At 44.6% G+C, this 18,891-nt stretch overlaps 1 protein-coding gene across 1 annotated transcript in view; it reads right to left on the bottom strand.

Annotated features, from left to right (window-relative positions):
* LOC142578042 (uncharacterized) overlaps nucleotides 1-18,891 on the bottom strand; it is a 172,915-nt gene that overhangs the window by 98,328 nt on the left and 55,696 nt on the right. The window contains exon 5 of the mRNA XM_075687461.1: nucleotides 5,505-5,682. Coding sequence (XP_075543576.1) covers nucleotides 5,505-5,682 — 178 coding nt within the window. The remainder of the gene's footprint in view (nucleotides 1-5,504; nucleotides 5,683-18,891) is intronic.

Below are 18,891 nucleotides of genomic sequence, written 5' to 3'. Positions count from 1 at the left end.
ACTCACACTATCAATCAAGTGATAGAGAAATGTGCAGAATATAACCAACCCTTATATATAGCTTTCATTGATTACGAGAAAGCGTTTGATTGAGTCGAAACCTCAGCAGTCATGGAGGCATTACAGAATCAGGGTGTAGATGAGCCATATGTAAAAATACTGGAAGATATCTATAGCGGCTCCACAGCCACCATAGTCCTCCACAAAGAAAGCAACAAAATCCCAATAAAGAAAGGCGTCAGACAGGGAGATACGATCTCTCCAGTGCTATTCACAGCATGTTTACAGGAGGTATTCAGAGACCCGGAGTGGGAAGAATTGGGGATAAAAGTTGATGGAGAATACCTTAGCAACTTGTGATTCGCTGATGATATTGCCTTGCTTAGTAACTTAGGAGACCAACTGGAATGCATGGTCACTGGCCTGGAGAGGCAAAGCAGAAGGGCGGGTCTGAAAATTAATCTGCAGAAAACTAAAGTAATGTTTAACAGTCTCGGAAGAGAACAGCAGTTTACGATAGGTAGCGAGGCACTGGAAGTGGTAAGGCAATACATCTACTTAGGGCAGGTAGTGACCATGGATCCGGATCATGAGACTGAAATAACCAGAAGAATAAGAATGGGCTGGAGCGCGTTTGGCAGGCATTCTCAAATCATGAACAGCAGGTTGCCACAATCCCTCAAAATGAAAGTGTATAACAGCTGTGTGTTACCAGTACTCACATATGGGGCAGAAACCTGGAGGCTTACGAAAAGGGTTCTGCTGAAATTGAGGACGACGCAACGAGCTATGGAAAGAAGAATGATGGCTGTAGCGTTAAGGGACAAGAAAAGAGCAGATAGGGTGAGGGAACAAACTCGGGTAAATGACATCTTAGTTGAAATCAAGAAAATGAAATGGGCATGGGCCGGACATGTAATGAGGAGGGAAGATAAGCGATGGATAACCGATGGTCATTAAGGGTTACGGACTGGATTCCAAGGGAAGGGGAGCGTAGCAGGGGGCAGCAGAAAGTTAGGTGGGCGGATGACATCAAGACGTTTGCAGGGACAACATGGCCACAATTAGTACATGACCGGGGTAGTTGAAGAAGTATGGGAGAGGCATTTGCCCTGCAGTGGGCGTAACTAGGCTGATGATGATGATGATGATGATGATGATGATGATGAGGATGACGATGAATTTTCCCTATGTCGCCCTTGGTGTCAGTGTTTGTTGGCTTTTTCAGACATGACTATATATATATATATATATATATATATATATATATATATATATATATATATATACATACATATATTATAAGGGAGATTTATTGGGGTTCGTAGCGACCGCCGGTCCTAGGATGCACTCAGCAGTTTTGGAGCTCAAGCCTCTGCTGCGCGCTTGATGCTGTCGATGCTGCTGACTCTGTGCGCACATTCGTCATCTTCCTTACAATGGCCCCGCGGAAATAAAGGAGCCATCCTGGCGACTTAGTTTTCTGGAAGGGCGGTAGAATGGTGATACGGCTTGAGACGCTGAACGTGAACGACTTCGCGGTTACGACGTCGCATGTCGGATGGCGGCGTTAGCGGCTCAACCAGGTAATTGACAGGTGATGTTGTCTCGAGAACGCGGTATGGCCCGTCGTACTTCGGAAGGAGTTTTGAAGCGAGCCCAGGCGTGCGGTGGGGCACTAACAACCAAGCGAGAGCGCCCAGGAGAAAAGTGGGAGTCGAGTTCTGAGCATCGTGAACAGCTTTTTGATGGTTCTGGTATCCGAGGTGAATCGGCGGGCCAGCTGGCGACATTCCTCGGCGTGTCTGGCGGCTTCCGAGATCGGCCGGCATTCAGATGGGTCCGGCTGGTAGGGCAGAATGCTGTCTGTCACATATAAGAGGGAAGATGAAATAAAATGGTAGACGATCGAAGAAAGGTTTCAAGAAGACGACGAGGATGGCGTTAAGAATGACGTGGATTAACCGAAGACGAAAGAAGATAAAGAAGAAGTTTCCAGTGAGGTGACAAGAGATGATTGGTGGAGAAGTATCCGGTGAGATGGAGAGCGACGATTGGTGGAGAAGAGAAGAAGACGAAGAGAAGGATTACGTGGACTAACAAGAAGGCTATAAAAGGGCGAGGAAGGGCGAGACACGGGGGGGAGAAGAAAGCAGCGGAGACTCGGCGGGTGAGGGACGGTTAGACCGGAAGAGAGCGACGCCGGCTAGTGCCCCGGTGAGCTCGCGTTCTACGGCTTTGCTCCGCAGACTTCCTGCCGTTCCTGAGCCCGTTCCGGGGAGTCCACGGAGGACGCCACCACCTGCTACGGCCAGGGCTGTGTCTACCGCTGTTGCCACCCTTCCGGGTGGTGCCCCAACGCCAACATCATCGGCCACACCTCCACGGGCGTTTGGACCGGGAGTGTGTACGACGCAACCAACGACGCCTCCAGCGACGCCAGCCCTAGAACGTCGAACGCCACTCCGACGTCGGCTACGGGACCCGCACCACACCACATCCGCATCGAACCAGACGTGAGCATGAACGCCAACCACTATCAGTAGAACGCTAGTGTAGTGTTACTGAGACGTGTGTACTGACAGTCTTTGTATCTTGTGTTTTAGTTTTGTTAGGTTTGTGTGCTGCTGTTCGTGCCGCGTGGGTTGTATTAAATGTGCGTCTGTGTGGGTACACCTGTCGCCCCGTTCATTCTTTCGGCCAGAGTGTTCTCCGGAGGAGATCCGTGACACTGTCGATTGTGTGCGAAAGATGACGGCCGTAAAGAAGGTAAAAGGGTGAGAATCCGGTTGTGGCCTGAGTCGCGGTGTTGTAGGCGTAGGTGACAAACGGAAGAACTAGGTCCCAGTTAGAGTGATCAGGTGAGACATACATGGCGAGCATGTCACCATGAGTTCCGTGGTAGCGTTAGTCTGTTGGTGATAAGCAGTGCATTTACGATGAACAATGGCGCATTCAGCAAGCAGTCGTTCGATGACTTCAGATAAGAAGGCGCGGCCTCTGTCGCTTAAAAGTTCACGTGCACCTCCGTGATGAAGGAGAAAACGACGAAGTATGAAATTGGCGACGTCCTGCGCTGCAGCATTTGGTAGAGCAGCAGTCTCCACATAACGCGTTAAGTGGTCTACTGCAACGATTATTCACCGGTTGCCGGGAGGAGTCAACGGAAGTGGCCCGTAGAGATCTATGCCCACGCGATCAAAGAGTCGGGATGGGCATTGTAAAGGCTGGAGTTCACCGGCGGAGCTGGGCGGTGGCGCTTTGCGGCGTTGGCAATCATGACCAGAGCGGACGAAATTTCGGACAAAACTGTACATTCCGCGCCAGTAATAGCGGTTTCGAAGTCTTTCGTAGGTCTTGAAGACTCCTGCTTGGCCACACTGAGGGTCGACATGGAACGAGGAGTAGAGCTCTGATCGCAAGATTCTTGGAATGACGAGCAACCAGGTGCGTCCCTCTGGGGCATAGTTGCGTCGATATAGTAGCTGGTCGCGAATCGCAAAATGAAGAACTTGGCGCCGAAGCGTACGAGACGACGGAACTTTCGACGCATCCGACAGAAGGTCTAGCAGAGATGCAGTCCAGGGATCATTACGCTGTGCAGCAGCGATAGTGTCAACGTCCAGAGAGGATAATGTACACTCGCAGGCGGAGTCGTCCCTGGCCTCCGGGGGAAGCAGCGATTGGGATAGCGCGCCAGCATCGGAGTGCTTTCTCCCGGAACGGTAAACCACGCGGATGTCATATTCTTGGATTCGCAATGCCCAGCGGGCAAGGCGGCCCGATAGATCTTTGAGCGTCGACAGCCAACATAGTGCGTGGTGGTCGGTCACTACGTCAAACGATCGGCCGTATAAATATGGGCGAAACTTGCCAAGCGCCCACACAATGGCTAAACAGGCCTTTTCTGTAACGCTGTAATTCGTCTCCGCCTAGGTTAACGTGCGATTCGCGTATGCGACGACGTATACTGTGTGGCCAGGTTGACGCTGTGCCAACACAGCGCCAAGGCCTACACCTCTTGCATCGATATGGATTTCGATTGGCGCTTGAGGGTCAAAATGGCGAAGAATAGGTGGCGTCGTGAGAAGGCAGCGCAAGGTTTTGAAGACGTCTTCACATGCTGGAGACCATGATGAGAGATCTCTAGCGCCACTGAGGATCTGCGTGAGAGGCGATATAATTGACGCAAAATTTCGAACGAATCGCCGGAAGTAAGAGCAGAGGCCGATAAAACTGCGTAGCTCTTTCATAGTGGTAGGTTTTGGGAACGCAGTAACAGCATGTAGTCTCTCGGGATCCGGGCGAATGCCCTGCTTTGACACGACATGGCCTAATATTGTGAGCTGACGAACAGCAAATCGACACTTCTTCAGGTTAAGTTGCAACCCGGCGTTGGTGAAGCAAGTGAGTACGTGCTGGAGGTGGGGAGCAGGTGCGTTGCGAAATCAGGGGCGAACACCACAATGTCGTCAAAATAGCAAAGACAGATTTTCCATTTGGGGCCACGCAGAACATTCTCCATCGTTCTTTCGAACGTAACAGGTGCGTTGCAAAGTCCGAAAGGCATGACGGTGAATTCATATAAGCAGTCTGGTGTAACGGGGATCGATACCCCGCACCTCCACCACTTATAAAGGAGATTTATTAGGGTTCGTAGCCACCGCCGGTTCTAGGATGCACCGAGCAGTTTTCGAGCTCGAGCTTCTGCTGCGCCCTTGATGCTGCCGATGCTGCTGACTCTGTGCGCACGTTCGTCATCTTCCTTACAATTTATATATATATATATATATATATATATATATATATATATATATATATATATATATATATATATATAGTCATATTATGAGAAGCCAACACTGACACCAAGGACAACACGGGGGAATTACTTGTGCTGAATAAATAAAATAGAGAAACGATAAATTAGTGGAAATTAAAGTGGATGAAAAAACAACTAGCCACAGGTGGGAGCCGAACCCACAACCATCGCATTTCTCGGAGGTTAACCCCTTTCTTCTCGTTTATATATATATATATATATATATATATATATATATATATATATATATATATATATATATATATATATATATATATTCGCTGTTTCTGAACGGTACAAGAGAGACATAATAGAGCGTCATAATTGAGGTAATCACATTATATCATTTACATCATACATTCTGTTTTCGCAGCGTCTAAGGGCTAGTTTGCTGTGATCAATTCAGTGTAATGTTTGTGCATGCGTTCTACCATCGACACTTTAGAACAGGCAATCTTTAGTCACACATAGCTTGCATTTTCTTTTTTGAAGCGGATGCCTACCTACGCCTTGTCTCTTATCATGGGAAAAAAATACGTTGCAATTCGCACAGGTTGTGTAGTGAAAGAGGGACTTCCGTTACCGTCTAGCGTACAATCAATGAACGCCTTTGACGAGGGTTTCTAAGCAACTTTGTGCGACTCAAAGTATTGGAGGATTTTTAGGAGATTACGACACTCACCTGCAATCCCGTCGCTGCTAACCTCGAAGCAACGGAAGGAGCTAAGTTTTTGAATGAGATACTTCCGCTCACTTGACCATAGTGGTATATCCGGTAGCGGTCCCACAGGTCATCTAAATACATCTTCGTGGAAACGTTGCTGGTAAGTTGCCTCATGGTGACTCGGTTGGTGCATGTTCTGATAGAAGAAAGCGTATGAAAGAAACTGGTCAGAATCATATGAGATGATTATAAGCCTGAGATGCTTGCAATGGCAATATCATTTTGTTCTTTACATGGAGCTGGCGTCTTGTTCTTGATTTTGTTCTTGATGAAGAACTGAATACTTTATGGGATGTGGGCTGCTGCCGTGCTTCCTATATCCAGCGCTCTGACAGCGAGCTTTCGCAGTTATCGACTGAGATAGGTTTATGTTTGCTTGCGCGCTCTTGGCACCATGCTTGTTAATTTTGTTCAGAAGCTTACGCGGCCGATAAAACTACTGTCCACTAATTTGCTATCACAATCGATGCTTCACCTTTCGGGAGAAACTGTGAGTTGTTATTAGGAATGCGAGGCTGGTGAACTGTATGAAAACTTTCGAAGCTTCATTCTTTTTCAGATTGCGGACATTGTGTGTTTGCCACGCCGTGAATCACATCACCCGCAATGGTAAACTCTAGGCCGAACAGGTGGGCGCATTTAGACTCACAGAACGGCGGGAAACGAGCTGTCATAAGTATTATAGATGCCAGTTTTGTGACTTGGTTTAAACCAGTGAAGAATGATAAATGTATCCTTCCAAAATTGTTATCAACGATTCTGCTAAAAGTTATGAATAATTGTGGAAATGTATCCTAAAAATGTCTTTCGTTCCGAAATTATTAGTCGGACGCTGAGTGATGCTGACGTAAGTGCAGAGCCAACAATTTAATATTTTTCTCTTGTATTTGGGCAGTTTTGGCACCAAATGTGTTCTTAAGCTTTCTGAGTAAAGCATTTCGTTCATTCACAAGGCAATGTAGCCCTTCAATAAAAACATCTTATGTTGGTCAGTACTAATGGTTGTCGAAATTCATGACGTCTGCTTAAGCCACTGCTGGCAGAGTTCCTGCCCCGATCTCGTTATAGCAACGTTTATGCCTTTCCAAGCTCTCTACTCACGGAAAAGAGAGTTTTGTGCCATTGTTATCAAGCGTCTCTACAGGTTCTGTATTTCCTTCCACTTCCTTCTGTAACGCCTTAGGGCTTTGAAAGTACAAAATGTAAAGAAACAAATAATATTGCCTAATTTAACTTCTATCTTTTGTGCGCCTCGTAATATAAAAATTCTACTCCTCACATCAAATTTTGTGAATGAAATTGTCACATGTAGAACATTTAGAATCTTGCGCCACATGCACATCAGCGCAGGTAGTGCAGCCAGACAGCCCACCACAGTGGACGATGACAGCATAAACTCCGTAAAGAACCAATCGAAAGAAAAATATCTGTGAAGGCTTTTGCTGTTAGCATAAAACACAAAGCTAAACTAAGGTTTTCTTTTGCAATCAACCGCTACTCCTAGAACGATTTCTAAAGTAACAAAAGACAGGTGCGGGGGAGAGGGGGGGTGGAGTGCTCTGAACTGCTGCCCAAAACTGCCAACCGCTTGTTTCACGTGCATTTTAGACTCGGGTAAAGCAGCGCTGAAATTGTACCATGAAACATTTGTGCGCCCATTCTTGTGCTTCTTAGCGACTTGCCGAATTAAAGTACCAAGCTTAAATTAGTCTAAAGCGCAACACGTTGCAGCACTTTTTATATGACCCAGTTTGAAAACGTGGACGAAGTGCAGCATTGTATTAGACGATAAAACGGAGACTATTCTTGCCACGGAAAGAGAGGTGTCGGTCACATGGTGTCACTATAAACCTAAATGGCGCACCAGTCTTCCCAGTGCGATGGTTCAAGACTATGCAATGACCATTACACCAAAACCTTCCATATTTCACATTTCATTACTTCACCTTCTTTAGTAATCCACTTTTCCGCTCTTCTCCCGTCGAGTGCTGATGGACTCGGCTTGCGGCAGCGCGGCCACAGTGTGTACGTAAGTTTCAATGGTCCCAGTACAATGAGGCCGCCACATCATGTTTCTGTGAACAGTTGGTTTTTCGACGTCCCAGACCGCCATAATGGACTTTCTGTGCACTATCACCATCAAAAAGTTTACACAAACTTGATGAAATGTATCTTCGCCTAGATTTTTGCACTAACAAATTGACACTAATGCTACTTTCACATAACTTACATCAATGCATTTTACTGGCTAAATTTGGGCCCTTTGTTCTTTTTTTGGTGATGTGTCTTTGGAAAAAACTGCAAAATGCAGTTTTTCCCCAAAATTCACTTTTCATTTCTCATGCCCTCACATCTCTATTGACTTACAGTGAATGTTGAAGGGATAACACGGTCGTCCAGGTTTTCTCTGAATATTATTTTAATGGATAGGGAAGCAGCAAATGTGGTTAAACACGTGCTAAATAAGTGATCCTGCAGCGACATCTCACCTTAAAATGTCAATGTGAAACAACTTGAAGAGTTCGCGTTCGTGCGAACCCTTCTTCCTTCTTTTAATAATGCCACTCGTTTTATTCTTTGGAACTGCAACCGTGGTGCGAGCGTATCTTTAATGAAATTGAATCTGGGTCTTCAACCGCTAGCAACACGTTTAAAAATTTCCCGCCTTTCTTTTTTGATAAGCTATATCACCACCCTACACTTCATACAAAATTTATGTCATGATCATATTACATATCTCACCGTGCTGATCATCAGCATTAAGTTAGAATTGGTGCATGTGACACGACATATTTCTCACACTGATTTTTGCCACGTAAGTCGAAAGATTGGAATGAACTTCCTTCTGACTTTGTTTCCATTAATAACAATGGTAATGTTTGAAAATCACAAGCTAAAACTGCATAATAGCCAACATTTGTGCGAACTGTTGGTGTTCCTTTCCTTTCTTCTTGTTTAGTGTTACTTTTATATATCATGTTCTATTACTGCATTTACCATACTTTGAGCTAACATTGTACAATAAGCAAATATTGTGTATAAGCTCGTAATTTATTTCCTTCTTATTTGTTTTATACCCCCTCCCCATCTAATGCCGAATGGACCTGTGGGTAAAAAACAAATTATTACAATAGCAGTGATAGCAGACAACAACTATTCTGCTCGAGTCAACAACCTCTAAACCCCTCCTGATGACAACAAGTGCCATCTTAGGATATGTTGTGTAAAGGAGGAAATGCGGGGTCACCGTTGTGCAATATGCTCAAAAAAAGTCTCAACCACAGCGCATGTCTCGCTAAACGCAAACTTGGGCTCAACGATGCATTGTGTACGTAATTCTTGGACGCGCTCTATAAAAGCAGTGCAAAGCAGTGAATATGGAGGAAGGACCGCATTTTAGGACCACTCTAATGAAGCATGGTTTTCAGGCGTGATGTGTCAAGGAAAGTCGAAGTCCTTAAAAGGCCTGTTTTACCTTAGCTCAGTTTACAGTGCTGGACTGATCGCCGAGAACTACATGCGAAAAGAAAATGACGCATTTCCGGCTCCTAAAATTTCATCTGGCGCTTGCTGGACAAAAGAACACGGCCTTTAGAAATTGCCTTCGCTTATTCAAAAAGCAGTTGCGGAGAAAAGCAATTACCTTTCGTAACCAGTTTGTTCTACCAGGTTGCTCTACGGATTATCATCATAGTCATCATCAGCCTGTTTTATGTCCACTGTAGGACGAAGGCCTCTCCCTGCAATCTCGAATTTTCCCTGTCCTGCGCCAACCGATCCCAACTAGCGCCCGCGAATTTTGTAATTTTATCGCTCTATTAAGTGTTCTGTCGTCATCTATTGCGTTTCACTTCCCTTGGTACCCATTATGTAACCCTAATGGCGCAACGGCTATCTAACCTGCGCATTACATGACCTGCCCAGCTCCATTTTTTTCTCTTGGTGTGAATTAGAATATCCTCTTACGCCGTTTGCTCTCTGATTAAAACCGCTCTATTTTTGTCTCTTAACGTTATGCATAGCAATGTTCGTTGGATCGCTGTTTGCGCGCTCCTTAATTTGGTCTCAAGCTTTTTTGTGAGTCTCGAAGTCTCTGCCCCACATGTCATCACTGGTAAAATGCTCTGATTGTACACCTTCCTTTTTAGTGATAATGGTAAGCTTCCAGTCAGGAGCTGGCAATTTCTGCCGTGTGCGATCGACCCATTTTTATTCTGCTGTGAATTGCCTATTAATGATCAGGGTTCCCTGTGATTAAGTGACTTAGGTAAACGTACTCCTTCACAGACTCTAGAGGCTGACTGGCGATGCTGAACTCTTGTTCCTTTGCCTGGCTATTCTTCATTATCTTTGCCTTTTGCATATTAATCTTCAATCCCATTCTTACACTCTCTCTGTTAAGATCCTCAATCATTTGTTTTAATTCGTCTGCATTGCAGCTGAATAGAACAATGTCATCGGCAAACTGAAGGTTGCCGAGGTATTCGCCATCGATCTTTACTCCTAAGCCTTCCCAGTTTAATAGCTTGAATACTTCTTCCAAGGACGCAGTGAATAGCATTGGAGATATTGTATCTCCTTGACTGACTCCTTTCTTTATAGGTATCTCGCTGCTTTTCTTGTACAGAATTAAGGTAGGTGTAGAACCTCTGTAGATGTTTTCCAGGTTATTTGCATAAGCGTTCCGTACTCCTGTATTACGTAATGCCGCTATGACTGTTAGTATCCCTACTGAATCAAATGCCTTTTTCGTAATCTATGAAAGCCTTATAGAGAGGCTTATTACACTCTGCGGATTTCTCAATGACCTGATTGATGACATGGATGTTATCCAGAGTATCCCTTCCTGAAGCCAGCGTGTTCTCATGGTTGACTAAAGTCCAGTGTTGCCCTTATTCGATTGGAGATTATTTGGGTAAATATTTTACATGGTACTGGGAGTAAGCTATGGCCTATAATTTGTCAATTCTTTAACGTCTTCCTTTTTTGTAGATTAGTATAATATTTGCAGTTTTCTAGTTTTCTGAGACCCTTACAGTCGATAGACTCTTCGTATAACGGGCCGCCAGTTTTCCGAGCATTATGTCTCCTCCATCTTTGATTAAATAGACTCTTAATCCATGTTCTCCTGCCGCATTTCCTCGTTTCATGTCTCGCAAGGCCCTTCTGACCTCATCGCTAGTTAGGAGGAGTTTCTGTATCCTGTTCTTTACTATTTCTAATTGAGGTATCCTGACTCCTTTGGGTATTGTACAGGTTAGTATAGAATTCTTCAGCTGCTTTTACTGTACTTTCGAGATTACTGATTATATTACCCAGCTTATCTTTTATTGCATACATATTGTTTTGTCGTAAGCCAAGCTTCTTTCTCACTGATTTCAGGCTGCGTCCATTTTTTACGGCTTCTTCTGTCTTTCTCACGTTACAGTTTTGAATATCACTTATTGTCGGCTTGTTGATGAGTTTTGACAGCCGCGAATTCTATCTGATCTCTTGAGTTGGACAGTTTCATTTTTTGTCGTTTCTTTATTGGGTACTTTGTTACTCGGGAGAGCTTGTTTACTGGTTGCCTTGGTGACTTGCCTCCCACTTCAACTGGTGCCTATGAAGCCAATCTAGTTACGGTTTCATTCATTAGCTCTATGTCATCATCATCTCTCTGTTCTAAGGCTGCGTATTTGTTTGGAAGTGCCAGCCTGAATTTGTGTGCTTTTACCCTTAGCTCCTCTAGGTTCACCTGTTTCTTCTTGACCAGTTTTGCTCTTTCTCTATTCAAATTGAGGTGAATCATAGCCCTCACTAACCTATGATCACTGCACATTACCGTACTTATCGCTTCTACATCCTGCACTATGCTGGGATCAACTGCGGATCAACGGATCCACTGCACCTCAGAAAATTCAGGCAACAATTCTTACACTCACCAGGTGCTCTCAAATGCGGGAAGCTTATAGTGGGACGTGTACATGGTTTACCCTTCAACAATTAATTGAAGCTAGAAAATTTGCCGTTGTAAACTCTTCAGTGAGTATATTTTCCAATGAAGAGAGCAGTTTTGATTGGAAAAGAAACAATTGTGGTTTCTAGGGTGTGCCTGCTGGTGGGTCCCGACTTGTGATGCGTTTAAGTTTTTGCATAGCCATCATAAAATTTAAGGCAATTGTTTCGCAGAAGAGCGCAAGAAATAAAAGCTGTGGTGGAAGAAGGAGCGGAAAAACCCCTTCGTGGTGCTTCCGCTCCTTCTTCAATGACTTCCACTGCGAAGGTTACGACGGAACAGGTCGTGACCACAGCGCTCCGCTTGCTGAATGCCAGCATTGCTTGCAGTCAAGAGGAAGGCTTAGCTCGGAGGTTACTATCTAAATACAAAAAAGAGAAAGTATTTGTTCAAAGAGTGCACCAAATTTGGTCAAGCTTGTACTTAAAAGAAAAAGTTAAAATCTGATGACCGTTGGTTGCTAAATTTTGCTTTATATCGTCAATATGTTTATAAAAGCTGTTAAAAAATGTCGAATTTCCAAAGAAAAACGAAACTCTAAAGTTTGCATCTCTAACGCGACAATAAAAAAACTATAGCAAAATTCTCTAAACAGCACCCAACCATAAATCTAAAGCGGCCAAAATCGATATATAGTATACATAGCTTTCCAATAAACCACTAATACGCGAGTACAACTTCTTCAGAACGCTTGTAAACAATGTAACAAATTCACATAAGAACTGACATATCGAATTTGCCCGCTTTGAATGACCTAATCGGATGCAGTTTACAGACCTGGATACCTGTTTGTGATGCAGAGCTAGGGAATTGTAAAGTTCGTGCTTGAATTTTTTGTAACAACCCAATTTTTGAAAATTTGTTTTAAAAAATTCAGGCCCTAAATCGAAATTCTGCTTTCAGCATTTAATCGAATTTAAATGTATCTCTCGAAGCAACAAGTTTCATAAACATCTGCCAAGTGGTTGCCCGAAAACTGTTTCTGTGTTTTGCGTGTATTTGAATAGGAGGCACGGGAGTTGGGCCCGAGCAGACTGTACTAGATCGAGGTCGAGTGAGCCGGACGGCGCTCACCCAGTGAGGCGCCACGTGTGCAAAAAATTTTGCGAAGGCGCTGTGAGCCAACTGGATTTAAGACCCCTGAATAAAAATCAAAGGTAGCGCCATGATTTGAAGATTGCCGCCGTCCTCCTGCCTTCTGGTTTCCCTCAACCCTCGGCCCTCCTATTGGTCGAGCTGCGAAAGCGTGTTTCCGCGCGCTTTTTCTTGCTTGTTTTTTGGTTCCGCCGCCAACGCGGTGCCGAACATTGCGAGCCGCGTACCTAAGAATCACGTTTCGCGCCTTCTTTGTGCTTTTGCAACGTGTTCCGTGTTCGCGATGCCGCGTTGCTGTGCATTCTAATGCAGCAGTGAAAGGGGCGGCAAGCGACTATTCCGTATTCCATCTGCAAAGCGATACGCGGCACGGATGAAGGTAGGGCTTCAACGAATCAGCCGGACTGATTTCAACCCAGCGCAATGGGCCCGCGTCTGTGAGATAAGCTAGCGATTCTTCGCTCATCACTAACTGCACATGCTGCCACTTGTACGCGGCTTAGTTTTTCGCTCTCCTAAGTGCCACATGTTCGCGCTGCATTTATTTGCAACTTTCAGGCCCGACTTCAATCAAGTCGTCTAATAACGTCACGTGTTTTTAAGAGCATTAGGTATTACTCATGACGTTTCTCGATTTCTTGGGGTCTGCAACCACTTCCCTCGGGCGTGAAATTGAAGAAAGTCCCAGCAATTCAAGATGGCGGCCCTCATAACCCAATTGGTGATTGATTGATGACGTCATTAGTACATAGAATTGGTGATTGATTGGTGAGGTTACTGATATATCACAGATGGCCGCCAATTGATGGCGTCACTGATAAATCCAAGATGGCGGCCCCTAGTGAACCAATGGCAACCCAATTGTTGATTGGTGGCGTCACGTGTCTGTGGCGTCATAATCCAAGATGGCGTCGAAATGCTGGTGCCAATGATGACGTCGTAAGTGAATCACGTGATTACGACGTCATAATCAAAGATGGCGGCATAGTTTTGAAATCTGAAATCGAAGATGGCGACCAAACTGAGGTACCAATGATGATGACGCAACGGTCCAATGTGGCGGATAGATGTGGAACGTGATAAAGACATCATGGGACGAAATGCCGCCATAGTTTCGGTTTTTAAAATAAAAGATGGCGGCTCTTGGTGTGACCTCATTGTCGACATGGCGGCCACTAAAATTAGTTGTGCCCATACACACCCCACAAACATCGATCCTACAACGAGGCAGTACAACCGTCCCGTTAAGGGACTGCTATACACACACACACACACACACACACACACACACACACACACACACACACACACACACACACACACACACACATATATATATATATATATATATATATATATATATATATATATCCCTATGGGTGGCGTATTTAAATAAATCCACGATGAAATAATAGATAACCATTGTATACATGGAATTACTGATTAAAACGTACACAGATCGCATCGGAAGGCGATTTATAGGCCCACCTTGACTCCCCAAACGACTCTAATTGCGGTTTCGAACGTATATTCTGGGGTTTGTTACTCGACATGGGTTAGACGTATATAAGGAGTACCTGTACCAAACAATTTGTATTGACGAGATATATAGGAAAAGATGGGTAGATTAAGCTAATCACGTGAGCGTAATTTCTCCGATAGATGGCGCTAGGCGTCGATCACTCCGCTAGGCGAAGTCCATGCAGGCGTATGTAAACAGCCGTGAAGGGGGCCATTCAAGATTGCATCACCGTCGTATCCAAGTGTGTTTCCACGAATGGAAGTCTGCCTGCGTTACTTGCGGGTGATTTCAAACGCAAAGGAAGTACCTTTCAGGCAAGAATGGGAGACTCATTTGGCCTGAAACTAGAATCAGACCTTAACGAACCGACTACCCAGTGGGTAACTGCGTAGTACTTTCTTTTCTCTGACTTCGTTGGAAGGGGGGCGGAATTCGTCCTGGACCGAATAAGTTATATACCTAACTACTTCAGTGATCGCAGGACGGTGTTTGTGCTATTTAAGAACAGCGGAGAATAATGTGAATCTATGAAAGACGACAAAAGTGTTACGGAATAAAACAGTTTGTCGAACCATTGCAGTGAAGGATGTTATGAAGGTGCCAGTGAAGGAGATGTTGAGCAATGACGTGTGTGATAGTTGTTCACAATATGGACGAGTAAAATGTTTGTGGGTGTCTTTATCATATGGGAAAATAAACGTACAAACTCGTACTTCCGTTGGTGTACCTCACTTTAATCTCATTCATATCTATTCTAGTAAACCAAACACGCACGTTACTTCAACGTCTACCAGACGGTGGCGGGATTTCTTGTCGACTTGGTCGTATATTTCACGGCGCGGTCTTTGTTTGGCCTGAATGTATGCGAACGGCACATTTTGAGTGCATCGCCGTACGTTAGTAAGGGGTGACGGTAAGTAGGCAAATAGGTGCGCTGATGACGTTTCATCATTATAAGATATTATCGCCCGTTAGCGTCTTATCCATGCGCATCGAGCCATTGTGAACCGTGACCGAACATACTTGGTCGGCGGCACCACCGCGTGGACGGTACCTTGAAGCGATCTGCGATGCCGACAAAGAATGCCGAATGCCGATAGCTTCGCGCTTTTGGTTCTCGCCGCTTAGTTAACGTTGAAGAGAGACGCGCGGAGAGAGTCTTTGGAGGGCGTCTCCTAGTACAGCGCCGCGTAGGGGGAGCCAAGGTTGACAGATGGAGAGTGAAAGCCCGCGCTACTTTTATCTCATTAGGGGATTGAACTGAATTGGGGCAGAGACGCCCTCCACGGCACATTCAATGTACTTTCGCTATGGACGCCGGGGCCAGTGCTAGAGTGGGCACGGCGTGGGCATCGTGAACATGCGTCTGAAACACCCGTTTCTGTTTCTTGTGCAGGCCGTTCTTTTCGTCAGAGGCACTTCAACTTCAACTGAATCACGTGTCAATGATTCCATGGTGGGAGTGATGGAGCAGCAGATACACTGGCTCAACGTTTCCTTGACAAGATCACATCCGGACATGGTCATGCGCGACGGTGCTACTAACGTCAACATATATTCAGCGCCACCATCGGCAATGTTGCCTTGCGACAATGCTATAAAAGAAGAAGCAGTCACGGATCTTCGCCAGTGGGCACGGCGCGGTCATCGTGAACATGCGTCTGAAACACCTGTTTCTGTTTCTTGTGCAGGTGAGAAACGATCGCCCCGTTCACTGTTATAGAAGTAACAATGTATGTCTGCTCCTTGTGCCGTCGCTCGCCGTGGGCACGGCGAGTGAAAACGGCGTATTGGAAGCACCCCGATACCACCACTGTATCGGGGTGCTTCCATGCCTAGAAGCCTTGTTAATGCCTTTGTGTGAATTACTGCTGTTGATATGCGGCGATGTCGAACAGAATCAGGCTCCTATGAATGACCAACTTACGGAGATGCACAAATTAATGAAGGACATCGATGAACGTTCAATTCGCATTGAAGCTGTACAGATGACGATGTCAAGCTCACATCTTAGAGCTTAAGAGTCTGCAACGATCACTTACTAAAGATACTTCTACCATAGTTACGCGCCTAGAATCTGTCGAAAAGCGGACATCTATTTTGGATGATGTACAGTGCGAATTAACAACAACGCGTAAACCGAGCAGCTGGAAAGCGAGGCGCTTAGGCTACGCGTGCGTCTTGATGAAGCAGAAGATCGCTCTCGGAGGGACAATTTAGTATTTTTTGGAATAGTTGATAACGCTTCTGAAACGGCGCAGGAGACAGAAGAAAATGTTTTAAGTTTAATTCGCCAGTCTCTCGAAATCACCTCATCTGCCGATAACATCGGGCGCGTGCATAGGATCGAGCGATTTTCTACCAACAAAGTCTGACCGATTATAGTAAAGTTTTCCACCTACAAAACAAAAGAAACGGTTTTTTTCGAAGCGTAACAAGCTCAAAAAAAGCAGACTGGTCATGCAGGAAGATTTTTCAGCCAACACTTGTCGTATTAGAGAGAAATTAACTAATTATTCCAAAGAACTGAACTGCCCTTTCAAACTGCGCTATAACAAATTAATTGCTGACACATGCTACGGCTATGATTGCAGTACTGACGCAGTATATGAAATAGGACCATCCAGACACGCAACCAATGCCGCCAACTTCTCCCCGCGGCACCTTCGTTCTGGTCGCGCACTTGCTTCCTCGGGAAGCTAGGAGAAAGCCAGGGCTGGCGGCGCTTCCGCTGACAATAGCCACCTGATTGTGCTCTCTACTAACGTTCGCAGCTTTTTGTCGAAGAAAGATGAAATGTGTGCATTGATCAACTATTCTAACGCTGATATTGTCGCGTTAACCGAAACTTGGCTTTCTGTTAAAATACCAAACTAAGAGCTGTTTTGCTTTGAAAGAAAATACAAAATATTTCGCTGTGATAGGTCTACTCGATGTGGCGGTGGCGTTCTTCTTGCTGTAAACATGGAAATTGAAAGCTACGCCCTTGATATAAAGACTAGTTTGGAGGCAACATGGTGTTGCCTCAACCTGGCTTTTAAAAAGAAACTGTCATTGGTGTATGCTAGCGCCCTCCTTCTGGGCGTTCCAATTTTCATAACGACCTTCATGATTGCCTGAATCACGTAAACATTTTGTTTCCCGGAGCGCCAGTCATTCTACTAGGTTATTTCAATTTTCCTAACATTATGTGGTCAAATTCGTACTCATATTCATCACCTAATTCAGCTGAAGCAGACCATTTCCTTCACATCTGCTCTGATTTCGGTTTGACACAGCTGGTTCAATTCCCTACACGCGTTACAAATAATACGTCTTCACTTCTTGACCTTGTTTTGAAATCAACGCCGGAAATCGTATCTTGTGTGTCTAACACGCCTGGTATCAGCGATTGTGTAATTATACAGGCAAAGATTTCACTGCCTTTCTCACGCGCGCGAAAGCATCTCAAAACAATACGCGACTACAAAAAAAAACGGATTTCGATGGAATTAACAATAAATTATGCTCCTTTTTAGATGAGTTTTTGTCCGATTACGTTGAACGATCTGTGCAAAGCAACTGGGACTTATTTCAAACGAAAATTTCAGAACTAGCCTTTACATTCCTATGAAGAAAGTTTTTTCGAATACGAGTGCCCCGTGGTACTACAGATACATAAACCGTCTTTCTAACCGTAAGAAAAGGCTCTATCGCGCTGCTATCAAATATCGGTCGGATAAACATTGGTCAGCCTATAAATCTGCCACCACAACTTACTTATCTGAAATGAAACGATCTAAATTTTTGTTTTTTAATCGCACCCTTCCAGATATGCTAAAAAATAACTCTAGAAAATTTTGGAGTGTCATACGGGGCAATGGAGCACAGTGCAATAGCTGCTTTGCTAACAACGGAAGGACATCTAGTGCCTGACTTAGAATGCGCGTCTGTCCTAAATGATACATTTGTAAAGGCTTTTTCTCGCCCAGTAGTTACCAATGCACAACATACCTTGCCATTAGGTCATTACTTGCCCATGGACGCCATCTTTATGACTTCTGAGAGTATTCGTAGTCATTAAGAAACTGGAAAACTCATGTGGCGTCGACATAATCAGTACAAAATTCTTGAAAAATACTATTGAATACTCCTCTATCATTTTGGCATGCATTTTTTCACAGTCCCTAGCTATCTAACCTTCCGGAAGACTGGCTGATAGGTAAGGATGTGCCAGTTCACAAGTCTGGGGTAACACACAATCCATCAAATTCCCGTCCAATTTCACTCACATCTGTTCCATGTAAAGTTTTTGAACACATTATCTTCACTCACCTTGTCAATTTTCTTGAGTCGCACCAGTTTTTTACATCCTCACAACATGGCTTCCGCAAAAATTTTCCTTGCGAAACACAGCTTGTAGTCTTTACTAACGACCTGCATCATTTACTTGATTCTGTATTCACAATAGATTGTATTTTTTTTAGATTACCCCAAAGCATTTGACAAGGTTAGTCATCATTTACTACTTTTTAAGTTCGGCCAGTTAAATCTAGATCCTAATGTTCTAAACTGGATTCGAGATTTCCTTTTTAACCGTACTCAGTTTGTTTCCGCAAATAATGTTGATTCCCCAGTCAAGCCAGTGCTATCGGGAGTTCCCCAGGTGTCTGTATTGGGCCCCTACTTTTTTTTAATTTTCATGAAGAACCTACCCGATAACATTTCATGAAAAATTTGCCTATTTGCGG

Source organism: Dermacentor variabilis, chromosome 4 (genome assembly GCF_050947875.1).
Source record: "Dermacentor variabilis isolate Ectoservices chromosome 4, ASM5094787v1, whole genome shotgun sequence".
Lineage (NCBI taxonomy): Eukaryota > Metazoa > Arthropoda > Arachnida > Ixodida > Ixodidae > Dermacentor > Dermacentor variabilis.
The sequence above is the reverse complement of the archived record's forward strand: the minus strand, read 5'-3'. Positions and strand labels throughout refer to the sequence as shown.